The sequence below is a fragment of the Triplophysa rosa genome, linkage group LG3, assembly GCF_024868665.1.
Source record: "Triplophysa rosa linkage group LG3, Trosa_1v2, whole genome shotgun sequence".
In the NCBI taxonomy this organism is placed as follows: domain Eukaryota; kingdom Metazoa; phylum Chordata; class Actinopteri; order Cypriniformes; family Nemacheilidae; genus Triplophysa; species Triplophysa rosa.
Genome location: NC_079892.1, coordinates 15,153,404 through 15,180,126, shown reverse-complemented (window position 1 = coordinate 15,180,126; position 26,723 = coordinate 15,153,404). Strand labels below are relative to the sequence as shown.

Sequence of the window (26,723 nt, the reverse complement as noted above, 5' to 3'; positions counted from 1 at the left end):
GACAAAAACACAAATATAGAAGTATTTGCCACCAGTGCTGTATTTAACAACGATGATGATGATGATGAAAACACAACTGAGATGTGGTAGTTGATGTGAATGAAATGTCTTCTAGTGGGGATGAACGCATGGCTGAGGTGTGGTAATGTTTGGTTTCTTCTCAGGGTGGATGTGGTGATCTGTCTCAGCACCACAGTCAGGAACGACACGCTTCAGGAAGTTAAAGAGCAGCGAGTTTCCCTGAAATGCCGCAAACAGCTCCGAGTGGAGGAACTGGAGATGGTAAGATCTCTATTTGAAATCGAGTTTTGTACTTTTCATTTCAGAGAAACACATTTCCCAAACAATTCTAAACCTGTTTAGTATGATGTTCTTCTATGAAACATGAAGTGACAGCATTGGCACTATAAAGGACTAAAAGCAAGTGACATTTTAGCTCATGCGCTGGAATATTAAGTTTATTGAAGTCTTTAGTTCAGATAGTCGTCATATTCACCCTCGTGCTTCAAACCCTGTAAATGACTCTTTCTTCTGTGAATCGCAAAAGAAGATATTTTGAGAAATTTCTCAGTGGTTTTGTGTTCATACAGTGGAAGTCAATGGGGTCCAGTGTTGTTAGGTTACCAACATTCTTCAAAATATCTTCTTTTGTGTTCTGCAGAAGAAAGAAAGTCATACAGCCTCAGGTTCAAATTGACAAGAGGGTGAAAAAAGGATGAAGGAATTGTCACTTTTGAGTGAACTATCCCTTTAAGTCACCAAAACAATAACTGATAAAAGTTTTTTAATCAGCAGAGTTTTGTCCTTGAACCATTCTTCTGGTCCCTGCTTGTTAAATTACACAGTAGTGTTTGTCTAAGCATATTGTACATTTACATTTAGTCATCCAAAGTGACTTACAGAGAGTTACAGGGAGCAATAAGTGATATGTCATACAGGAGCAATAACACAATAGGTGCTAATACAAAGTTACTAGTTTCAACAAAAGCCAGACCACTACCTGTAGGTAAATATTAGCTTTCATTGTGTGATAAGTTTTCCACATGAGGAAATTGAGGTATGTACAGTAAATGTTGTGTTGTGCAGTCTGAAGACATCCGTCTGGAGCCGGATCTGTACGAGAGCTGTCGACAGGACATCAAACAGCACTGTCAGAATGTGGTGTTTGGAAACGCTCAGGTAACATCTCACTCCTTCCCCTTACATCCCTGTTACATATCACTAAAGATATCAGTGCCAAGTTGACACCTAGACCTAGTTTATTAACATTAGTAAATGTATTAACTAACGCGAACTAACAGAGCAATATCGCTTTTCAGCATTTATTTTCTTTGTTAAAGTTATTTAATACATGTCAGTACAATTATCCGTGTTATAGTGCATTAACTAATGTTAATAGATGTAGCTTTTCATTTTTATAATGTTATAACTTATAATTAATATGAACTTAGATGAATAAATGCTAGAAGTAGGGATGTAACAATACGCTCCACTCACGGTTCGATACGATCCACAATACTGTGTTCACAGTCGCGATTATATCACGAAACAAATGACACATTCCTTCACCCAACATGAACAATTTGTTTTTTTGACGACATTCAAGGTTTTATTGAACCATCTGTATGTAAACTAATAAAAATTCATCTGTCACTAAAATATAAAAAAGAATTTTAAGATAAAAATATAAAATGTATGATTTATTATATATATATATATATATATATCAGTATATATATGGGTCAAATACGAAAACAGGTTTAAGCATAAAAACAATAAGTGTAATACTGCTTTAAATTTTTGTTGTTCAAAATAAAAAGAAAACATTTTCTAATCAATTTTATCGCATTTTTGTTTTTCTGAGCAAAAAATAAATATCATAAATGTTTCCCTGATTTTCAGCAGACGCCCACTAAAATGTCATTCAGTGTAACAATCTTGTCAGACATATTTATGACATATTAAAAGACTAATTACTTTCACCCCAAATGTTAATTAGTTGTAATTTTACTTTTTTATTTCATTTGGCACTATCCTAGGTTTTGCCCATTGTCAAAACTATTTGTTTACTAATTTAAAGCCCAATAAAATGTAATTTGCTCCCTTATTCTGTTATATGTTTTATTATGTCAGAATAATGTTGTTTGAATTTGTACATAAATATTGTGTTACACTTAATGACAATGTAACATTATTTCAACCAAATTTTGTCATTTTATTCTCCAAAAACGTACCATAAAGTAGACATTTTACTTACATTCGATGTGCTTTCTATGGTCATAAAATCACTTTTGTAAATGTCTTTTGATGGGGACATCTTAATGTCTTTGACCCATATATATATAGTATATATATAGTTCTACGATATATATCTTGGGGATATATTGATATCTAATGTTGACAAAATACAACCTTATTGTAAAAAAGGCAAATTATGTTCAATGCTCATAAAAATAGTTAAAAAAGAAAAGCACACATTTTTGCACATTGTTTAATGTGTAGTTGTATTGTATGTGGCTGATATTGTTTATATAGTGTTTTGTTTTTGATAACACGGGGATGTATAAATGTTTTTTTGAATTATTAGTATACTGATCTGGTGACATACTGCTATTCACTATTGTGATATTCCGAAAGTATGTATTCTGGACATATTTCAGCTCCACTCGTATGTAAACCCTTGTTGTGTGTTATTTATTTTTTTGTGCACAAGGTTATCGAATGTCTGAAGGAGAACAAGAAGTTGTTGCATCCACACTGTCATCAGAAGGTCTTCAAACTACAGGAAACCGAAATGATGGACCCAGAACTGGACTTTCAGCTCATGAGGGTTTGCAAGCAGATGATCAGGGTGTGTGTCTTAACCATTAACAACTCGTATGACTTTTAAACTTCATTTTCACTTGTTTAACATTTTTGCAATGTGTCTTCTGTAAAATCCTACAGCGTTTCTGCACCGAGACGGATTCCAAGAGCATTTTACAGTGTCTCAAACAAAACAAAAACAGCGAGCTTATGGACCCTAAATGCAAACAAATGATAACCAAAAGACAGATCACCCAGAACACAGGTACAGCCATTACTACAACCATACACACACACACACAGTTTACAAGAGAGCTTGTGGTGCAAACAGAGAATCTGTTTGACATCAATTTAGCCTCTTTGAATAGTGATGAAAATATGTTTCAAGACTCAACAAACTGCACCCGAGTCTCACAAAAGCACAGTGTAAAAAGAGACAGGTGGCAACGAAAACACGGTGGATTTGAACTGATTTCAAATCATTCATGTGCAGAATGACACCCTCTGTTGATCTCTATTTCAGATTATCGTCTGAACCCTGTGCTCAGGAAGTCGTGCAAGGCTGACATCCCCAAATTTTGCCAGAGCATTCTGAACAAGGCCACCGATGACAATGAGCTGGAGGGAGAGGTTATCTCCTGTCTCAAACTTAAATATGCAGACCAGGTTTGTAGCCGCCTGAACACATCTGTACAAAAGTGCGTTCACACTGAGAACCATTACAGCAACTTGAATTCATTTAGATTTGCATGAGTTGTGCGACAAAGTGAGTAAACGTGGGCCCTGGTTGTGAACAATGTATCGCATTAGAGTTTTAAAGGGGTCATATGGCGTGAATACGTGTTTTTCTGTGTGTTATGAGTTGCCCACGCATGTATTAGACACGTTGCTTTGGAACCTGATGTTCCGAATATGGTAAGAGGCGTCACATTTCCATCACACGCTTGCAGTATTCGACCAGTCACTACACACTGGTTAACTGGCCAATCATAACACACCTCGCTTTTCAGAGCCATGAGCTTTGTTAAAAATCTGCGTGTTTCAGAGAGGTGGGGCAAAGAGGAGATACAAACATGCACATTGCATTACATCTAAAACAAATTATAATATTTGTTTTAGCTGTGTCATATGGCCCCTTTAACTTCATGCAAATGAGCAGTGTGATGGGCGGAGCTTATATGATCCATAGTGTGAACGCACCAGACCGACATGATGTTTGCAACAGCTTTTAGTTTTATTCACTCAATGATTCTCGAGAGAAAAATGTGTGTGTGTGTGTCCAGCGTCTTTCTCCAGACTGTGAGGATCAGATCCGTGTGATCCTGCAGGAGTCTGCTCTGGACTACAGACTCGACCCACAGCTGCAGCTGCAGTGCTCTGATGAGGTAACATCATCCTTCTGAGCATCTTCATCAGAGACGCTTCTACTTGCAGTGACTGACCGTGTGTTTGTGTATGTGTGAGTCAGATCCCACGGCTCTGTGCGGAGGAGGTGGCGGCGCAGGAGCAGACGGGTCAGGTCGAGGAGTGTCTGAAATTTAACCTGCTGAAGATCAAACACGAAGGCTGTAAAAAAGTAAGAGCTCTTTCAACTCAAATTTGCATTATAGCCAGTCGCTAAGTTGTCTCTCTGATGCCTTCATTGTGGACAATAGCATTGTAGTGTTAAAGCTAGGGCTCAGTGGTTAGAGCACGGCACTAGCAATGCCAAGGTCATGGGTTGGATCCCAGCGGATTGCACATAGTCAGAAACAAATGTATAATACAATGCAATGTAAGGCGCTTTGGATAAAAGCGTCTGCCAAATGCATAAGTGTAAAGCTAGGGCTGTCACCATCTCAGTAACAGTAATGTTGCAGTTTTTTGTAAGAAATAAACAATGATGAGTAAACAAATTCTTTATTTTAGTGCAGTCAAATCGATTAATCGTGATCAGGGACCAAAAGTAATTGGACGGTTGAATAAAAAGCTGTTTTATTCACATGTATGGGCTTTTCCTTAAACAATTTTGTCATAAATGAAGCATGTTAAAGGTCTGGAGTTGATTCTACGTGTGGTGTTTGCATTTGGAAGCTGTTGCTGTGAACCCACATCATGGGGTTCAGGGAGATCTCCATGCAAGTGAAACAGACCATAGTTAGATTTTAAAAACACTACACATCCGTCAGAAAGATGCCAGGAACATTAAGAGTGGCCAAATCAACAATTTGGGACATTCTGGGGGAAAAAAAACACACCGCTGAGCTCAGTAACAAAACAGTCCTAGGTGTCCATATGAGATCAAAGTGGTGGATGATGATATTATCCTCTCCATGATAAAGAAAAACATCTTCACAACTTCCAGACAAGTGAAGAACCAATTACTTTTGGTCCCTTGAAAAAGGGGGGCGCTTCATATTAAAGAGCTGTAATTCCTAAATCCTTCAGCTAATCTGGATGTGAATACACTCTAAATAAAGCTGAGAGTGTGCACTTTAAGACAATATCTATTATAAAACTGTAACTCGAAAACATATTGATACACAGCTAAAATAACAAAAAATGTGCCTCTGTCCAAATATTTATGGCCCTAACTGTATATTATATAAACACAAACATTTATGTAAGAATCGATTAATCGCGACTAATCAATTTGATAGCACATTATTTATGTATATTATCATGTGTGTACTATCAACACTCGTTGAGGGTCATCGTAACTGTCGTCTAGGTTCAATGTAATAGTTCCCTTACGCTTAAAATGTCCTGACCTTTTCCCGCTTCAGGAGGTTCTGAACATTCTGAAGGAGAGTAAAGCAGATATTTTTGTGGATCCAGTTCTACACACAGCCTGCGCTCTGGACATCAAACACCAGTGTGCCGCCATCCCACCGGGCAGAGGAAGACGTATGTAATTCCCACACGGGACGACGATCTTACTCTGCTAATCACTTTATCGATGATGATGATGATGAATGGCGTTTATTTGTGTTTTGTACAGAGATGTCCTGTCTTATGGAAGCTCTTCAGGACAAGCGTGTGAGACTACAGCCTGAGTGTAAGAAGAGATTACAGGATCGCATCGACATGTGGAGTTTTGCTGCCAAGGTAAACGCACATCAGAATGTAACTTCCCTCCATCCTCTGCTTGTGTTTTAATTATCGAATCAGTTGTGAGGTCGTTCCCCTATTTTTGTGTCTAGAGCTGCTGTTTGTAAGAAGATTGTAGCAACATTTGTAAAACAAGCTGATTTTGTCAAAAGATAGTCACTTTAGAGTTTTCATTCTATTGACTTCCATTTATATTAGTGCTGTATTTGTGTATATAAAACAAATATTTACATATATTTATACATTACATAGAACTATAAATACATAATATTCACATTTCTGAAGATATACACATGCACATAAAAATAAACACGCCAAACACACTTGTATCATTGACGGTTTTATCTTAACATAAAAAACCTTACTGCGCATGCGCACTTTTGTGACCCCAACTGAACTTGCGGTTTACATTCACAAAAAATAGAGTGCCTGTAGATTATTTCTGATAACAAGCAAAAGAAACCAGAAGAACCTTAATATAGAAGTCTTAATTTAGACTGCGATACCAAGATACCGCTAGATGTCAATGTACCATACTTATTGTTTAAATGCGTCAAAACTACAGGACCCATTCAACAAATTGTTTATTTAATAAAATGAACATGCAACAAAATTCAACAAATTGTTTATTTAATACCATTATTATACAGTAATATAATAATACAAATTAATATGAACATAAATAGTTATATTGTTAGACACTATCCGAACACAAACCGGAAGTTAACTGGGGGTCAGGCGCGCGCGCGTCCGATGAAGCGGTCTATGTAAACACAATCAATTGTGATTTGACATCACTAATTAATACGCATATGAATGCTGCAGACCATAATTGCAAAAGAATCGCATTTCAGCGTGTTTCAAAATTCAAGTTTGTTGAACTCTGACCTGCACATTCGTATCATGTGATGACGTGTGACCAATAGATGATCACGGCGTGACCTTTTCAGGTGGAGACAACACTGAAAATAATCGTTTTGCACTATCCATGTTATACAATACAGCTTGAAATTAACAAAGGCAACAATAACGGTACAAATATGTCGGAATTCATGATGTATAAATAAAAAACGTCTTTTTACCAGAAAACCACATTCTTGTCACATTTGTTGACAATAAAGCCCAGAATGGTTTACATACATAAACATTCTTATTTAAATTGTCGCAACTAAATTCGATGCAAAAATTTAGGTAAGAATGGTTTTGAAACCAGATTACAAAAAATGTGTTCTGTTTGTGTTTCAGGACATTTTTCATGTGCTTGTAAGTCAATTATTGACATAGTTAATCCTGTATTTTCTTAATATCCAATGTCTCGCTCGCTATTGTTCTTTACCGTTTTCATGTTGTTTATGTGTATTGTGTTTTAGCATTTTTATGACTATCAGTACATGACTAGAGCTGTAATCGGGCCTTAAAAGTTAGGCCCGACAGTGCCCGAGCCCGACAGAATTCGGCCCGAGCCCGACAAGTACATTTTGATTGACAGCTTTTTAAAAGCCCGAACCCGTTTACAACCCGACATTAGGCTATTCAAATGTGCGCACGCTCACAGCTTTTTGTCAAGAATGAGTAATTTATACATGTTTTAACATAATTTATTAATGACTAACGTAGGCTATAGGCCACTTGGATGTTGGAACAAAGAAATAAATAAGTCCTCTGTAACATCGTAACATCTCACATATCCCACTGGCTCATTATTCTTATTATGCACATGGTCAAAACTTTTCCACACCTCAGACTTTAGTTTGCTTTAGTTGCTGGTGCAACCAAAACGTAATCGCCAGAGGCAAGCCTCCGTTTCACCTCCTCAGCCAACCCGTTCTCACTCCCGACTCGTCACAAATTTACGCTCGGTCAGCGCCCCACGGCGTCACATTTGAACGCGCAGAGTACCCCTTTGGCGTTGTTTTTCAACGAACAGGGAACTGCGTTGCTGTTTTCTAAATGCTCCAGACTGAGATGCGTGCAATTCTTAGCATTTCATAATTATTTATGGTTTTAATATTTTGTAGCACCTAACCCCAACCTCACCCTAACCACTTCTCAGCCATATAAAACACAACACGCGAATAAAAGTACAGTCACAGGTGTTTATTACACAAACTGACCAAAAGCATTACAAAATAAAACAAACAACTTGTTTCGCATACCTTTTTGCACCAAAGCCTCACGATAACATTACAATGGAGATGCCGTGCGTGTCCGTGAATACATGAACTTGGCTGAGGCTCCCATTCAAAAGATAAACCGGAACAGCTAGATGCAGTCGGTTGCGGGAGCCAATACCGTTTCACGTTCAAAGCCAACGAAATGACGCGATCGGACACGAGACACGGGAAAGCCAATGGCATCGAAGCTGACGTAACTTCCTCTGGCGGCAAATTTTGAACGTCGTTCTTCACTGGATTTGAGTTTTACGTCGGACGGTGATCGCTTTCGCATCTGTTCCTCATACAAATCAATCGTTTCGCGTTGGTACCCTTGAAATATCTGTATTTTTGAACGACATTGTGACTGCTTGTATTATGTGTTTTATATTACGATAAATAAACTGTTTTAAACATTCAATAAACATTACTGTCTCAAACTGTCTGAATAGTGTCATGTAAATGCAATTATCCTGGCCATTAAACTTAAATTAAACCCCGAAACATCATCATTGCAAATTATATCTAATATACATTTTCATAATGACGGTGAAATTTGCGTGCCCTTCACGTCGAAAAACGACGTCAAAGGAGTACCCTGCGCGTTCAAAAGTGACGCCGAAGGGCGCTGACCGAGTCGGGAGTGAGAATGTGTTGCAACCCTCAGCATCCATTTTTGCATCTTTGTCGCGCTAATCGGAACGCATCACATGACCGCTCATTTACCACGTGAGCCCGGCCCGAGCCCGTGTAAAATGATAGAAATTAAGCCCGAATCCGTCGGATTCGGGCAAAGATCTTCAGCTCTACATGGTATATCAATATTGATATGGATCCTACCAGATTTTTTCGTGTTTTCTCTTTAACAGGTAGCGCCTGCCGAAGGTTTTTCCGACCTAGCCGGTCAGGTCTTTTCGTCCCCCGCCAAGACGTACATCCTAAGCATGCTGGCGATGTCTGTGGTCCTGCTCTTCCTCATGGGTCTGCTGTGCGGTCGCATTACCAAGCGCGTGACGCAGGAGTTGAAGGACAGGTAGAAAGCGGGCCTACATGCAGGGGAAAGGCTTCGGCTCCCCCTGCAGGCCGACACGGCCCATTACACCCCACACGCCATTCTCCGTCCTGGGCCGGGGAAGGACACTGGGGTCGCTAAAGCGAACTTGACGGAGGGGACTGGTGTTAAGACTCGTGCTGTGTGTGCATTTTCGTGGTGCCGCCATCGGCCACAATGGGACCCAGATTTAATTGCTACACACACTTTGTTTTTGTTTTCCCTGACTGTGCTTGTCCAACGTCATCGCCTGAATCTCAACGAATAAACCTGCCTGCTGCGGACCGGCGAGTGTCCTTCCCGCCCGTTTCTGAGCGCATTTGCGTGCTCTGCGAACACGCACACGCTAGCACCAATCGACTCTGCTCTCTTCAACTACAAGCATTAATGTCAGAGACTTTGTTTTGCTTTCCTACTGAACGCTTTTATTTATTGTTGACGCTTGGCTGTTTTGGATTGTGGTAGCAGGGAGTTCTGTGTCTTCGCTTTTTGTTTTCTTATTGCTTGCAGGATGGTGTGCACAGGCGGCAGATTGTCGCAGTTTCTGACATAAACGTTTTAGGAAACAGCCAATTACTGAAGATGCGCTTACTGACAACTGAATGGATGTGTGTTTGTGCCTTTCTGCCCGTCCTAGCGAGAGAATTAGTTTTTTTTTATTAGGTCAATGAATTTGTTTCATCATGGGTTGGAACATTTCCTACCCATCTTTCTTTTTTGGGTTGTTTCTTGGTTGGATATGGCGCGAATAAACGGCGCATGTCAATTTCCAACATTGGCGTTGTCTTAACCGAGCCGACGGTGCCAGATTTACAGCCCAGAGGAAACAACAGATAATAAAGATTTCAATCTGTCCATTTGTAATGATATCGCAAATCAAATGGCACGGGCTGATTCTGAGCTCAGGATAGGAGATGTCCAAGTTTATTTGCAGGAGAATGTGTCCCTCTGACTCGCGCCGGCCGTGTTAAAAAAGGATCTGATCTTACGTTAGTTCTGTGGGGGTCGGCTGATCGTATTTGCCATGCTATCGGACCTTTGATATCTGTGAATAAAATTCATGCTGTCGACCTTCACTCATGTCTTTGTCATCATTATATTTTCATTCAAGTGTTATATATATATATGTAATGAAGTGAAGGTCATTATAAGGGCGGTGGACTTTTGGTTTTAATCACTCCATGTTTCAGTATGTTTTGGAAATAAGCATCTCCACGCAGTTGGTCCATATTGCTGTGATTTTCATATCAGTGCCGTCCTTCATCTCCACAGTTTTTAAGTTATATTTTGGTTTTCCCAAACGCGAAATGGTTTGGTTACGGTGGGTCGTGGTCTGTTATGAACTGTTTTTCTGTTCAGTCACTTAACTGCAGTTAATTGAAAATCACAAACAACCGATTATTGTCCGAGTTGCTGCTTCGGACTCTTTTTCTATTCATGTGGTCGTAAATAATTTCATTCTTTTATACCATGAAACGATGTTACTGTACCTCTGCATCGCTTTCGTTCAGTTGATTTGGCTTTTGTATCGCTCTGTTTGTATGCTTTTGTACAAAATGCCATTAAAGTGGTCTTTGGTTAGTGTTTGTGCATCCAAGCTGTGCTTTAATAAGCTGAGTTCATCTCATAACGCATCTGTACTGTAAATAGCTGTAACATGTTATCAGAGGATTATGGGTATGATGACAAACTCTGCCTTAACTTTTGACGTTTTCTTTTCTTTGCAGAGATCTTGGTCAGCCATGGGTAGCACCCTTAAACAAGAACAGGAAAGGATACATTCCAATTAACTAAAAATAAACATCTTTTATTCTGGTAAATCGGTGACGGTTTAAATAACTTCTGTGCTGTCGAACGTATCCTAGTTTTGAAAATCGGAAGCAATTTGGATGCGAAACATTTTTCTCATTTACCCACGTGTACTTTTTTTAACATCCACTGTTGTGTTTTCATTGTTTTGTAGTATTGATACAAATTACTTACACTTTGGTATTTGTAGGTATAACCATATCTCAATCCATAAGGTTTTACACAAATATTACCATTTTTAACAAATATTAATTGGTTTGGGTTAAAACTGCACTGTTTAGCTTCTGAAGATCCCATTTTGGTTGATACATACAGTATAGTTGGTTGATTACTAAGACAAAACTCGCATAACAAATTTAAGGATTTGAGTTAAGAAAATGAATAAAAAATAATTTGTAAAAAAAATATAGACATGTTCAAAAAATACTTTTGCATGTGGTGGCAAAAATGAAATTTGGGATAAATATGCGTAATTGTCAAAAGACATCGTAAAGGCTTCGTTGCCTCGATGTCTTCCTCACATAAATGTTGTATTCATGCAAGCGCACAACCTAGAAGTAGTTTGTGTCAATGCCGTATCATGATGCAGTTTAAGTTTGTAGCTGTGATGTTGACTGGATGAAACTGGGCAACTATTTGGTCAACTCTTCATTGTTTTGTTTTACTAACACTGGACAAAACTTCCATGTGTGTATCGGTCATCTGCACACCGCCCATTCACAACCACTGCTTCCTGTTTGTCAAATCAACCTGATATATGACATAAATGATGGTGATGAATTGTTTTTGTATTTTCTTTCAGTGTACAAATTTATGATGAAAAGTCCAGACATAACAATTTTGTCTTTCTTTTTATGATCTGTAATTTGATTTGGACTGGTGTTAATAAAATTGATCTGATGGTTTGTATCTGCTGTACTTTTTTTCATGCGTTTGATAGATCCAACTATGGGATATGGCTTGCAGATCTTATACAGGTCTTGAGTCCAGTTTCACAAGATCTCTGCCCGTCAGGAATTTATTTAATCTGGAAATATCAACTCCGTTGTGAGTCAATACTTTAACCCAACCACCAGGGAGATACAGAGCTGAAGGGAAGAACAGCAGGGAGGAGACGAAGTGGTGTTAAATAAACTGAAAATGATTTATTGAATAATCTCAGTTGTGCTTTAATGCTCTGTCAAACTTCGTCTGACTAGAAACAGATTCAATAGGTGGTGTTACCCACGCAAGATTACAGTATCAAAACATTGTCTCCTGACGTTATTATGAACCTTGAGATAGAGACCATTGGATACTCATATCAGCATAAGAGTCAATACAACTCCCAACGAGGTTAAACAATATTGAAAATAAGGATGAAATGTAACAAATAATAAGAATAAAAGTGAATAATAAAATAAATGAATGAATACATATGATAAATGAATAATGTAATAAATGAAATGGAATAATAAAATGAAATAAAACAAGAAACAACTGTGTGTTTCTATCCAGATCTATCACTTTCATTTATAGATGACTACTCTAGAATCACAATTTGTTTTTCGGCATCCTAAAGCAGGATGCAACATATAGCTGTTGTCCTTCTGAAACATCGTATCTCCATATTTTGTCATTTTTATTGTTTTGCCATCATTACTGTTATGTTTGTCACAGGGTATTGCAAATATCTAACCAATAAAAAGTACTACAATGTGCTTGTCAACTTTGACAACACAGTATTCAATCATTTAAAAAGTACAGCGTTTTTCCATTTTCTAAAAAAACTGAATTTGGACATCTGAGGTTAATTTCAGGTTAAGTTGATTTCAGAAAGTGGTTTATTTCACTTTTGTAGTAGGTATCACACAAACATGACTGTAAATATAAAAAATGAAAGTGTCTTGTATTTTATGAAAAGGTTTTAACATCTCTGTGTAAGTGCCATATATAGCCTTGCTTACACAAGTACTGGTCAGACGTGGCATCTTTATGGTCTTGTGTGAGCTAAATCACACCACAGTGCAACATTCCCGTTGAGTTTCTCTGTGTGTTTCTGTTGTATGACACATCTTTAAATGTTCTGTCTCCTAAGGTAAAGCTGCATATACCTCAGTCGAATTTAAAAGAAATACGTAAAGGCCAATTGTAAATAACACTGGTCTAGAAGCTCTTCCACTACAAATTGCAACAGCAGAGCATTTAAAGGCTTAATTATATCCTTCTGCAACCTTGTATCTCCATATTTCATGATTTAAATGTTTTGCCATAAAACATTATTATTATGTTTGTCACTATATGTTTGTCACTATATACACATAGAACACCCTTCTTCCCAAAATGTTTCAATTCAGATAGTTTGTTTATATATATGAACAAATATACCAAACTATTTGAATTCACGGGGAACTATACATATTGGATGGGGAAGATCAAAGAAAATGGTTTCAAAATCTTAAAATATTGATAAAGTCATTAAACAAAAGGCATACTTCTTTATTAATCTTTAAGTAGTGACATACATAAACACTTGTGTGTCAAATCAGTTTGGTGTAACCAAGGTCTATAGGACCTGGAAATGTGTGTTAGAATGAGAAATCACTGCCCACTCATTCACCTTCACTAGTGCTTGCCTGTGGAATGATCTTCTAAATGCAGTCCGGTCAACCACATCTCTGCCCTTTGAAGTGAGCGGTGCACAGTGACGCTCACTTCCATTCGCCCTTGAAATCTGCCATCTTTGCTCATGCTCACTCACTTTATAGTGTGTTCGTGCCTCATTTCACGTTATGGTGTTAAAAGCCCTCCAAAAAGGAATTAGACTGTGGTAAACATCAGCTATACTATGAAATATTAGTAACAGATAAGTCATTGGTGTACGTTTAGTTATTAAATCAAAACTTTGCTTTGAAACCACAATGCATTTCTGACATTAGGAATGTGTCATGTGCTTTAAACCAAAATAGTATTATCGGACCTTACCTTTACTGACCTAGAAAACTTTTTCAATGCTTTTACATCGTGGTAAACTTCTGCATTTTAAAACATTTAAACTTCATTTTAACAGTCGCTAAATGCTTTGCAGGAAGTGGGAGACATCAAAATCAGTTTTTTCCCTTAATCTACACCGAAGAAAGAAATTACTTTCAGCTTGCAACAAAACCGTCTTTTGTGCTGTTAAACTGGCACCTCAGAATGAGTATAATAGCTCTCCTATCTCAACCCCCACAGGCCCGGGCGCCAATGTCTCGCCAGTAAATTATTTCACACTATTGTCCGTCCGCCGCCTCTGCCTTTTAAAAGTTATACGGGGACACAAAGAGAGTGACCTTTGTCACGTAGCGGCCGAGCAGGACCTTCTTTTCCAGCTCGCTCATCTCTATATCGGCCTGAAACGTGGCAGGGCCCTGGACGGAGTTGACCAGCACCAGCTGTCCCGTCTGCCTTCCCGAGCGCTTGATGGTAAAGTGCTGGACACCTCGGTTCCCCATCAAACCGAACCGCAGGGTGTCACCCAGGACCCGTGCCGCCGACAGCCGAAAGAGGACGGTGGGGGTTGAAATGTTGGACACCACGGACATGAAATGGAAGTTAACGGAGAGCGGTGCGTGGAGACACGTTTTGTCCTCTTGAAGGCACGGGTTACGGTCACAGCGTCTGCGAAAGAGAAATCGCAGAGAAACTCCAAACTAAACGATCTAGATTCGGTTGAATTTGGGTTCATATTAGTGTTAGAATAAGACTCACAGCGCCGAGGTTTTGATGTATGTGGCGTTACGAAAGCGAGGGCACCCCACCTCCACGCAGCGATGACCTCCGTGCGTGTTCACACACACCTGCTCACGGCTGCAGTTATGAGCTCCTCGCACGCACTCGTCGATGTCTGAGGAACACGTGAAAAACACGTTAAGGCTTGGAGTACACACAGATGCTGTCTTTGAGATGGGAAAGTAGCCTATATCAATTTGAGTGTGCAGCAACCTGTCTGCAAATGCAGGGACATATAGAAGACGACCCAAATCAGTAGGCTATTGATGAATGATGATACAACATCTTCTGAAGATAGGCCAGCATGCAAAGCTTTATTTCTATTGCCTAGGCAATACAGATGCATGTGACTGAGAAACGATGAAGGTTTGACACTATACAGACCATGGCAGCTCCTGCTATCTCGAGCGAGGTTGTAGCCTGACGGACACTGACAGAAGAAGCTGCCGGCTGTATTCACACAGGTGTTCAAACACAGACGACCAGGTTGAGTTCGACGGTACAGCTCACATTCGTCAAGGTCTGAAACACAAAATCACAACGCTGAAGAACTACTGCGCCATTCGCATGTGAACATATTTTACACATGAACTCATCAATCATGTCAAACTTATTGTTCTGGTCTTGTTTTAAAAGATGGTCATGTGTGAAACGTGTACAACATCACGTATACGATCATTTATGGCTCATAAGTGGCAATGACCACTGATAGCTATATAAACAAATCATATCTAAAAAGTAATCACATATACCTAAGCCGGGGTTATGTTTTACTTTTTTGTCAGCCAAACCCCTTTGAATTGTTTAAGTACCCCGTGAAATGAAGTATATATTTCAATATTTAAACAGCACATTTGTGTGTTTAACTTCAAAAACTTTTATTTTGATCTGTTTTGTATTAGTAATATTTTACATAGCTATTGTTATTTCGAAACATTTATATATTTTTTTTCCAAAGTAATGGAAACTAGTAGAGAGTAGACATACATTGTACCTCACGAACCCCCTGAAATTCCCCGTGCACCACCAGGGGTTCGCGCGTTCCAATCTACTATCTACTATCCGTCCTACTAGTATTCAAAAGTAGAATTAGTATGTCCTAACTCGTAGTATGTTGAAAATAGTATTCCAAAGATTCCCGGATGGTCTACTACTTCCGGGAGAACGTCGAAGTGCAGAACGATGTACACTGATGGCTGATATTACTCACCACGAGTAGGCGGAGTTTAGTGACGCTCCACTGCATTAGTAATTGATATAACTGATGCGTCACTGAATTAACAAATGTAAGTATACGGTAAACATTACATACGAAATAATGAATGAATAAATACCTTAATGGAAAGAAGAGCTGTATTTTGATGTGTGTGACATGGCCACAATGTTGTCTAGGCAACAACGGCCACTTCCGCTTCCTGTTGTCCCATTGTGTGCAATCTCTTTTGTCATGCACTCAAAACTATTCATCACAAAAACAGTACCTACTATTAGGGCTAGTATAGGTAGGCGAATTGGAACGCAGGATGCGTCTACACCAGACACGACGCAACACGACAAAAGGAAATGGAATGCATTAGAACTCATTACCCAGCTAGCACACGTACGTCTGTCACACAATTCTGGAGATCTGGAAAACATCTGCTGTGTAAAAGCATCTGCTAAACATCTTAGAAAGAGCTGTTGTACATCAATTCAAAATTGTACATCTTACAGACGTCTTATAGATGTCTACATGAAATCTGCCAGTAGACGTCTCCGAGACGTATTGCAGATGAGCAAACTACGTATTGCAGACGTCTTGCAGATGTAAATGCAGATGTCAAATAGATGTCTGCCGGATGCATGTGTGCTTTTAAGGGTTAATTAAAGATTTTGTCCTTACTGAATATAACAAGCCCATTAACAACAAGCCATTTGTCATGCCGTCACGCCAGTGACATTTTGTTTGTGATTGCAGTTTTTCTTCCTATTGATATTTAATATATTTATATTTTCCCGGTTATGTTAAAGCATCGTACACTCAACTTTTCTCAACATTTTTTCTGTTTTTGTTGCACATCAAAAATCTTCACCGAGGTGCACGCAAACATTGGAGTATCATACAGTGAGGGAAATAAGTATTTGATCCCCTGCTGATTTTGTAAGTTTGCCTACTTACAAACAAATGAGGGGTCTATAATTTTTATGGTGGGTTTATTTTAACTGATAGACACAGAATATTAAAAAAAATCAGGGGAAAAAAATGTTATATAAAGGTTATAAATTGATTTGCATTTCAGTCAGTGAAATAAGTATTTGATCCCCAAGCAAAACATAACTTTGTACTTTGTGGAGAAACCCTTGTTGGCAAGCACAGAGGTCAGACATTTCTGATAGTTGGTCACCAGGTTTGCACATGTGTCCGGATACATTTAGTCCACTCCTCTGTCAATCTTTAAGGTTTCTTGGCTGTCGCTCAGCAAATTGGAGTTTTAGCCTCCTTCACAGAGGTTCTATAGGACTAGGGTCTAGAGACTGGCTAGGACATTTAATGTGCTTCTCCTTAAGCCACTATTTGGTTGTCTTGGCAATATGTTTTGCGTCTTTGTCATGTTAAAGGCTCATCCATGACCCATCTTCAGTGACCTAGTTAAGGGGAGGAGGTTCTCGTCCAAGATTTTACGGTACATGGGCCCGTCCCTCAGCCCCTCAATGCGGTGAAGTCATCCTGTATACCTGTAGCAGAGAAAAAGCCCTAAACATAATGTTTCCAACACTGTGCTTCTCTGTAGACATGATGTTCTTGGGCTCATAGTCAGCATTTCTCTCCCTCCAAACACAGGAGTCCATTTTGGTCTCACAGCAGTGCCAGCACTTTCGCCAAAGCCTTTTCTGAATCATTTTTATGTTCATTGTCAAACTTAAGACGAGCCAGGCGGGCCTTCTTGGGCAGGAGGACCTTGCGGGTGCTTCAGGATTTCAGTCTACTGTGGCATAGCGTGTTACCAATGTGTTACCAATGTTTTGCTTGCTAACTGTGTTCCCAACTGTCTTGAAATCATTAACAGGCTTCTTCCGTGTAGTTCTGGGCTGATCTTTAACATTTCTCATGATCATCTTTACCCCATTGGGGAAATATTGCAGGGAGCTCCAGAACAAGGGCATTTGATAGTTATTTTGTATATCTTCTATTTCCAAATAATCACACCAACAGTTGTCTCCTTCTCACCAAGCTTCTGTCTGTAGCCTAGTCAAGGTTTGTGCAGGTCTCCAATCTTGTCGCTGACATCCTTTAAAACCTATTTGGTCTGGACCATGGTGTTGGAGAGGTTGAACTGGAAGATACAGATTCTGTTGGCAGGCATCTTTTATATACATAACAAGCTGATTTAGGAGTACTTTCTTAAAGTGACAGGACTAATCTGTGGTCCATATAGGCACATAACCAATCTGTGGAGCCAGAATTCTTGCTAGTTGGTAGGGGATCAAATACTTATTTCACTGACTGAAATGCAAATCAATTTATAACCTTTATATAACATTTTTTTCCACTGATTTTTTTTAATATTCTGTGTCTATCAGTTAAAATAAACCCACCATAAAAATTATAGACCCTTCATTTGTTTGTAAGTAGGCAAACTTACAAAATCAGCAGGGGATCAAATACTTATTTCCCTCACTGTATGTGCGCACAATTGTACTTTGGCGTACGTATTACGCGATATTGCAACGGCGTGTTATTTATACACAGATCGATGAGAACGGGTAGGAACTGTCAGTGTTTCATAACTGTTCATGATGCTGTGTTTCTATCCAATGACAAGACGTTAAAGTATTTGTAAACATGGTAAACACAATCCTGTCTTTCTAGTAGGTGGGTCTTTTTTTAGGATTGTGGCAGCCTGTTCAGTGTCTTTTGTGCTTTTTGTGTGTTTAGCATGTGCCGGTGTTCAGTGTTTAAAAGCACATGGCCATGGTTTGTGTTTTTGTGTGACACGTCCTCTCATTCCTTGACCCCACCCCCTTGTTTCCTAATTAATTATTCCATTATTGTTCATGCCCTACACTTGCCCCTGTAATCATCCCTTGTTTGCTAGGGCACTGGATAAAGGGGACAAAACACGAAGGGTCTTTCCATATAAAGAGTATATTAAGTTGTTTTTATTCCTTCTGTCACCAAGTGTCTCAATCATGTGTTGAGCAGCTGTACAGGTGTGTTTCACCTGTGCACAGTTTAGTGTCCTGTCTGGAGATGCTGTAGCCCTCTTCACAGGTGCAGTGAGTAGAGCCCAGAAACTCAATGCAGCGGGACGGTCGTGTGGTGGTGGGAGGCTGAGAGGAAAATGAGGAAGAGGATGCTGATGCAGCAACAGATGCATTGTTGTATTCAGTGCCATCTCTAACTAAGAAAAAAAAAACATATCACACAAATAAATATGTTTGTATGGATTTGATCTTGTCAGTCAACCAATCATAACTCACTGAGAGACTGCGTGGCACTGTTCTGTACATCTTTTTATACATTGTACTTTAATAATGTATCTTTTCATTGACAGTTAATGTGTCTGTGAGTGATTTGGCGAAATTAGATTCATACACTTGCAGGACGGTTGCGTTCCACTCCACGTCTGGATGTCCAGGCAGCGTCTGGTTTCTAACCCCATCAGCTGAAACCCAGGGCTACACAGGAAGTGGATCTCATGGCCCACTTTAAACACCCGCCCCAGGATCCGCCCATTAGCCAACGGCTCTGGAGAAGGGCAGCCTTATATCGAGAAAAAAGATGGAAGAATGACTGTGATAATAGAAATGAACAATATTGCCTGTACTAACCTGTGCTTTTCTTGCCTGTGTTGAGTTTGCTGTGTTTAACTGTGTTGTTCTGTAACAGACTGAGTTTCTTGCGGACGCTCCGTAAATTCTGCTGAAATGATGTCTCGTGAGCGGACAGAAGCTTTTGGACTTGACGAAGAGTGTTTTGTAGCTCCTGTCCACACCAACAGTCCTGTGCAACATATAGCCTAAATACAAACTCTTATACACTCTTGTATAAAAAACCTTATTCATTCATATAGTGCAGAGTTAGATGATTCAGAGAGATATCAAACTATCCTTTAAATACCGTGCTTTATATACATATTTAAGGTTAAATCTGTCACGAACTGGCGTGGAAAGAACCCAATTGCAGGCAGGCAGTGAAGGGGTTAACACAAAAGACTATTCTAAAAAACACAAAACAAAAACCCACGATGGGGTGCAAAACAAAACAGGAACTAGGAACACAGAAACAAAACAAGAAATCAAAACAAAACACTTCCCACGAGGGGCAAGAAACAGAACTAAATCAAAAACGGGACACGACAAATTAACACGAGGCAAAACGGGAAACACTCACAAAATCCAACAGACACAGGGTAAGTACAGGAACGATCCACAGGACAACATGCACATACAATGACCGACACAGGACAATGAAACATAAGGGTATTATATAGGGAATACAAACGAGGGATAATTAACACAGGGCAGGTGTGGGTAATAAAACACTCAGGGAAAGATAACAAGGAAACGAGAGGGGCGGCCAATGACGAGACACTGGAGAGAACGTATATTATTGTCAAAAGGACAATAATATGATTCTCTCCACACATAACCAAAGGCTCTGCCATGGCTCTGCTACAGGTCCAAGAAAAACATGACTAAATGAAGCAGAGCCATGACAGAAGCCCCCCCTTTAATGAGCACCTCCAGGTGCTCACCAAGGGGTAGACAGACGAGACAAGGAAGACTGAGACAAAGACAAGAACAGACAAAACATGGAGAACAGAATCAGGGGCAGACAAGACAAAATAAAAACGGGACTAGGGTGGGACATCAAAAATAACAAGGGCCCATAGGGGGCAGTCCATGGGGGTGGGGAGAAGTCCCAGTCCCCGGCTGCGCTCGAGGGCACGGAGTCCTGGGGGACTTAGGGGGAGTCCTGGGGGGACAGTCTTTGGCTTGGCTGCCGGACTGGGGACCGGCTGGAAGGCCGGCTGGAACGCCGGCTGGACAGGGCTTGATGCTGGCTGGACAGGGCTTGACGCCGGCTGGAAGGCTGGGTGGACAGGGCTTGACGCCGGCTGGACAGGGCTTGACGCCGGCTGGAAGGCCGGCTGGACAGGGCTTGACACCGGCTGGGACGCCGGCTGGACAGGGCATGACGCCGGCCGGGACGCCGGCTGGAACACCGGCCAGGACGCTGGCTGCACCGCCGGACTGGACGCCGGCTGCACCGCCGGACGGGACGCCGGCTGCACCGCCGGACCGGATGCCGGCTGCAGCCCCGGACCGGACGCCGGCTGCACCCCCGGACCGGACGCCGGCTGCACCACCGGACCGGACGCCGGCTGCACCACCGGACCGGACGCCGGCTGCACCACCGGAACGGACGCCGGCTGCACCGGACACAGGACTGGACGCCGCCTGGTTCACCGGACTGGACTCCGGCTGGATCACCGGACTGGACGCCGGCTGGATCACCGGACTGGACGCCGGACTGGATGCCGGCTGCACCAAACCGGACGCCGGCTGCACCAAACCGGACGCCGGCTGCACCGGCCGGGGAGAGGCCCACGCTGCCCGCCGCTGCCTCTTTTTCTTCAGCCGAGCCACCCGCCTTTGAGCCACCGGCGTTGAATAGCGTCACCAACTCCTCCTCTCCAAACACCGTCTCCTCTGCTACTTCGAGGAACCGGCCCGCGTAGTCATCTACGTCTCCGGTTCCCTGGCGAATGCCGCAGAGGAGACGAGCGTGGCAGGAACGTACAGCGTCCATGCTGCCTGCTGGGTTCAGTGGTAGGTCGGTCATTCTGTCACGAACTGGCGTGGAAAGAACCCAATTGCAGGCAGGCAGTGAAGGGTTTAACACAAAAAGACTATTCTAAAAAAACACAAAACAAAAACCCACGATGGGGTGCAAAACAAAACAGGAACTAGGAACACGGAAACAAAACAAGAAATCAAAACAAAACACTTCCCACGAGGGGGCAAGAAACAGAACTAAATCGGGACACGACAAATTAACACGAGGCAAAACGGGAAACACTCACAAAATCCAACAGACGCAGGGTAAGTACAGGACCGATCCACAGGACAACATGCACATACAATGACCGACACAGGACAATGAAACATACAGGACCAAGAAAAACATGACTAAATGAAGCAGAGCCATGACAAAATTAAACATATAATTTAAATAATTAACTTTTTGTTTTGTGTTTTGGAAACTCTTAGAGTGTTCTACTGCAGTGGTTTCACAGTGTGAACATTTATATTTGCAGATTGAGCTGACAAAAGAAGCTGAATGAATTAATGTTTATAATGTTTTTAAAGAAGTTTACCAGTTGGGTATGTTTGGTGTCACGGAGAGGTGTGGAGAACCCAAGTGCAGGCAATGGCAATGAAGGGGTTAACAGAAATGTTTATTTTAAAACACAAGGGCAAAACAAAGACCCACGAGGGGGATAACAGAAAACAACTGGATAATATACAAGTAACAGGGACATAAACTGACTAAACACTAGACTCACATAAACCTTGACAAGAATAAACTAAACTAACACTTATAACGACAGATGATAACAGGAACAAGAGACACGAGAGAAAACGGGGAACATCAGAATACTCGGTACGAGGTTCACAGTACACAATACGAGGACCACAGTATACACAACGTAATACACCAGCACAGGACAATGAAACATGAGGGTATATAAAGGGAAGACAAACGAGGGATAATTACACGGGGCAGGTGTGGGTAGTAAAACACTCAGGGAAGGATAACAAGGAAACGAGAGGAGCGGGGCCAATGACGAGACACTGGAGAGAACGTATATTATTGTCAAAAGGACAATAATATATGTTTCTCTCCACACATAACCAAAAGCTTTGTCATGGCTCTGCTACAGGACCAAGAAAAACATGACTAAATGAAGCAGAGCCATGACAGAAGCCCCCCCTTTAATGAGCACCTCCAGGTGCTCACCAAGGGGTAGACGGACGAGACAAGACAGACTGGGAGACAGACAGGACAAGGCAAAACAAAGAAAATAAAATCAAGGGCAGACATGACAACATAATAACAGGACTTGGGTGGGACAGTAAAAATAACAAACAAGGGAGGGGGGGTGGGGCCAAACAAGAGCCCATAGGGGGCAGTCCATGAAGGTTGGGAGAAGTCCCAGTCCCCGGCTGCGCTCGAGGGCACGTAGTCCTAGGGGACTTAGGAGGAGTCCTGGGGGGGACAGTCTTTGGCCCTGGGAGTCTCACAGGGACCGGCTGGAAGGCCGGCTGGAAGGCCGGCTGGAAAGGGCTGGGCGCCGGCTGGAAGGTCGGCTGGACAGGGCTGGACGCCGGCTGGAAGGCCGGCTGGACAGGGCTGGATCGCCGGCTGGATCGCCGGCTGGGACGCCGGCTGGATCGCCGGCTGGATCGTTGGCTGGGACGCCGGCTGCACCGGACTGGACACAGGACTGGACATCGGGCTGGACACCGGACTGGACACAAGACTGGACGCCAGACTGGACACCGGCTGCACCGGACTGGACGCCGGCTGCACCGGACTGGATCCCGGCTGCACCGAACTGGATCCCGGCTGCACCGGACTGGTTGCCGGCTGCACCGGACTGGATCCCAGCTGCACCGGATCGGATGCCGGCTGGATGCCGACTGGATTACCGGACTGGATGCCGCGCTGGACACCGGCTGTTGCACCGGCTGGGACGCTGGCTGCTGCTCCGGCAGGGAGGGAAGTCCACGCTGCCCGCCGCTGCCTCTTTCTCTTCAGCCGAGCCACCTGCCTGGAGGTCGGCTGAAGGAAAGAGGCAAAGGGTGCGGCTGGCTCCGGCTGAGACTCCTTAGATGTGGAGCCCCAGGACTCACGTCTCCCCCGCTTCCCGCCGAGGCTCGCTGGCGGCGAAGAGGACGGTGTGGTGATGCCCACAACCCCGATCCGCAAGGGACCGTCCTCGGGGATAGCCGCCAGCCCTGTGAGAGGCTCCGCCATGGACACTCCCCTGGGCTCCTCACGATTCATCGCGAGTTCGACCTGGTCCGCGAAGCCCAGGTGTCTCAACCGGCGCATCTCAGCTGGCTCGAAGGGTTCATCCAGGCAGCCGTTGAATATTACTTTCAACTCTGCCTCGGTGAACCCCGAGTAGCGCGCGGTGGACAGGAAGTCCGTGGCGAAGTCTTTCACGGGGGTCCCCCTCTGGCGGAAGCCGAACAGGACGTGAGCCTGGCGGCTCCTGTACGCCTCGTCCGACTCCATGCCGCCCGCTGGGTTCTGAACTGGCTGGTGTATTCTGTCACGGAGAGGTGTGGAGAGAACCCAAGTGCAGGCAACGGCAATGAAGGGGTTAACAGAAATGTTTATTTTAAAACACAAGGGCAAAACAAAGACCCACGAGGGGGATAACAGAAAACAACTGGATAATATACAAGTAACAGGGACGTAAACTGACTAAACACTAGACTCACATAAACTTTGACAAGAATAAACTAAACAAACACTTACTACGACAGATGATAACAGGAACAAGAGACACGGGAGAAAACGGGGAACATCAGAATACTCGGTACGAGGTTCACAGTACACAATACGAGGACCACAGTATACACAACGTAATACACCAGCACAGGACAATGAAACATGAGGGTATATAAAGGGAAGACAAACGAGGGATAATTACACGGGGCAGGTGTGGGTAGTAAAACACTCAGGGAAGGATAACAAGGAAACGAGAGGAGCGGGGCCAATGACGAGACACTGGAGAGAACGTATATTATTGTCAAAAGGACAATATGTTTCTCTCCACACATAACCAAAAGCTTTGTCATGGCTCTGCTACAGGACCAAGAAAAACATGACTAAATGAAGCAGAGCCATGACAGTTTGGTATTTAGGTTTTTTTTTTCAATCTCATTACTTAAATCATATTGGTTTGCCATACCTCACTATTTAAACTATTAAAGTATTCTCAAGTATTATTAAGTAGCCTATTCTGCACTAGGTTGTACGTCCAGAACATAAATGTTAAATATGTATAGAGTTTTTAGATAAATTTGTATAAAATATGAATGACTGACTCATTGACTGACAGTGTAAAATAATAACGTTGCAAATCAGAATCCTGTGACAGATATTCATCATTTGCACCAATCAACAAAATGAAGAATTAAGTGAATTACAATTATTTGTATTGTTAAGAAATAAAGTCACATACTTGCCCCTGAGATGTGAAGAATTTGCTTGTAAAAATGATCATAATAACAGCCACCATATCCATCCTTACAAAAACAAATGCGATTAAATCTCCTAGGAAAATAAATTATTTCTGATTTGAGATTTCTATTGTATATTGTATTCTAAATACACCTCACTGTAGATCTCATCTGAGAGCTGCCTGTCTGAACACATCTGCTATCATTGCTAATAACTTTGGTTTTAAGTTTTGTTTTTAACCCGACCTCCTGAAGCATGAAGGTGAGAGCGCGCTCCACATCTGCGCGGGAACGCGCGTCCGAGTGAGGACGCAACGAGTCACAAGTATGGTAAGATTTTTGTCATAAATAGCTGCATTTATATCATTGTTTTTGATCATTCTGTTATTACGAGACCTAAAAACAAGCAATCTTGTTAGAAGAAAATCTGACCTGAAAGGTTAACATGGTCATACATTTCGTTACAAAGAGTTTATTATCCATATTATTAGAATGTAATATTTGATTAAATTAAAAACCCCACTGTATACAGGTATAGCCACTTATAAAAGTGTTACATTTAACAAAACCTGACATAGGCCTATTTGTGCTAAAGCAAGCACACCATAACATTTTGGCCAAACATTTTGTTTTTAAATAAAAAAATCACACAATTTAAACTGAAGATAAATATTTAAACACTGTTATTTTTTAATCTCTATATTCATCAGGGCAGCTTGTTCCCGTTGTTTTGTATAGCTGCCAGAATGTTTTATAATCTGGCACGAGGATAAACTGAAAACATTTCAACAGACCTCTGAAACTGTTGAAATATTTTATAACAGTTTTTATTGCATTTTCTCACAGAACCAGTCAGACATTCATCTGCCTAGAGTCACAAAACCTCAGAGACAATGTGATTTTATTTTGGATGCGTTGCAGCACTCTTTAATCTCAAATGGGCAAACTGTCGATTCAAACAGATGCTCAGATTCAATTATAGCTATCTGCCTAGTGGATAGATTTTCATAAGAATGAGCTGTTCATTAATCATCTAACTTAACTGGACTATCCGCCGTGTATCTCGGAAATGACATCTGTCACAGACGGCAGATTTTTAAATCCCAAACCCATGACAGTTTTACACCATCAGCGGTTTTATGAGCGTGATCCGAATTCATTTTGTTGGTGCTTCCCTCCCTCCATGCGCGGTTCTGAGCGACTGGAGCGCGAAGCAAAAGTTAGTTTTCAACTGTCATCTTCTCACATTAGTGAGAAAAAATCATGGGAATCAATGTAAACCTCTCTGGGTAACAAGAGCAGTCAGTTAAAGCAGAAACGGACATGTATGAAGTCCCCAACAAACACATTTACGTTTGACCACGTTCCATCTTTCCTCTGGCAACGTTCTCTACGTGCTGGCAACACTGTGACAACGTAGAAATGTAAGACGCTATAATTGGCTGTTGCAACGTTGCTCTGCAACATTCAGTACGCTAACCGTGAGACTTTCGTTTATCCTTGATTCCATAGCAACTCATTTCTGTGCATTACCAATTTGCTACATATATAACCACAAAATACATATAGATTTGTGAACATTTAATAATGAATACTGTGTAAACTTTAAAGAGTAATAATTTAGCTCTATTATAAAAACTTGCACACTAATACAAGGGTATTGTAAAATGAAATGAAACTTCCTAAAACAAAACATAGCCTATATAAGTACAGGTATATGGTTTAATTAATGATCATTTAAAAATAAATTCATAACTGTAAATCATACTGGCAGCTCAGCAACCTTTAGTTGACTGGACAGCTGAAAAAAGATGCGTCAC

General features: G+C 41.5%; 2 protein-coding genes across 2 annotated transcripts in view; one reads left to right on the top strand and one right to left on the bottom strand.

The window, feature by feature from the left end:
• glg1a (golgi glycoprotein 1a) overlaps positions 1-11,817 on the top strand; it is a 34,884-nt gene extending 23,067 nt beyond the window's left edge. The window contains exons 17-27 of the mRNA XM_057330034.1: positions 165-282; positions 1,087-1,179; positions 2,714-2,851; positions 2,947-3,070; positions 3,329-3,471; positions 4,089-4,190; positions 4,274-4,381; positions 5,571-5,691; positions 5,786-5,892; positions 8,918-9,081; positions 10,827-11,817. Of these exons, the coding sequence (XP_057186017.1) occupies positions 165-282; positions 1,087-1,179; positions 2,714-2,851; positions 2,947-3,070; positions 3,329-3,471; positions 4,089-4,190; positions 4,274-4,381; positions 5,571-5,691; positions 5,786-5,892; positions 8,918-9,081; positions 10,827-10,893 (1,285 nt within the window). The 3' untranslated portion in view covers positions 10,894-11,817. The remainder of the gene's footprint in view (positions 1-164; positions 283-1,086; positions 1,180-2,713; positions 2,852-2,946; positions 3,071-3,328; positions 3,472-4,088; positions 4,191-4,273; positions 4,382-5,570; positions 5,692-5,785; positions 5,893-8,917; positions 9,082-10,826) is intronic.
• Positions 11,818-13,322: 1,505 nt separating this feature from the next.
• si:dkey-234i14.3 (fibulin-7-like) lies at positions 13,323-25,099 on the bottom strand. Its single transcript, XM_057330062.1, has 7 exons — positions 24,906-25,099; positions 19,471-19,642; positions 19,235-19,402; positions 18,861-19,040; positions 15,043-15,180; positions 14,638-14,773; positions 13,323-14,547 (listed from the first exon to the last, which is right to left on the bottom strand). Exons 1-7 carry the CDS (start codon positions 24,966-24,968, stop codon positions 14,187-14,189), a joined length of 1,218 nt encoding a protein of 405 aa, XP_057186045.1. The 5' UTR covers positions 24,969-25,099; the 3' UTR covers positions 13,323-14,186.
• Positions 25,100-26,723: the final 1,624 nt, after the last annotated feature.

What these genes read in the sequence shown, in the direction of transcription:
- si:dkey-234i14.3 (XM_057330062.1), bottom strand. Translation starts at nt 24,968, where the DNA reads ATGGATATGGTGGCTGTTATTATGATCATTTTTACAAGCAAATTCTTC. An exon ending in CACAGGCAAGAAAAGCACAG is followed by an intron (nt 19,403 to 19,470) that starts GTTAGTACAGGC and finishes TCTCGATATAAG; the next exon opens with GCTGCCCTTCTCCAGAGCCG. An exon ending in GGACACTAAACTGTGCACAG is followed by an intron (nt 15,181 to 18,860) that starts GTGAAACACACC and finishes TTTGTGTTTCAG; the next exon opens with ACCTTGACGAATGTGAGCTG.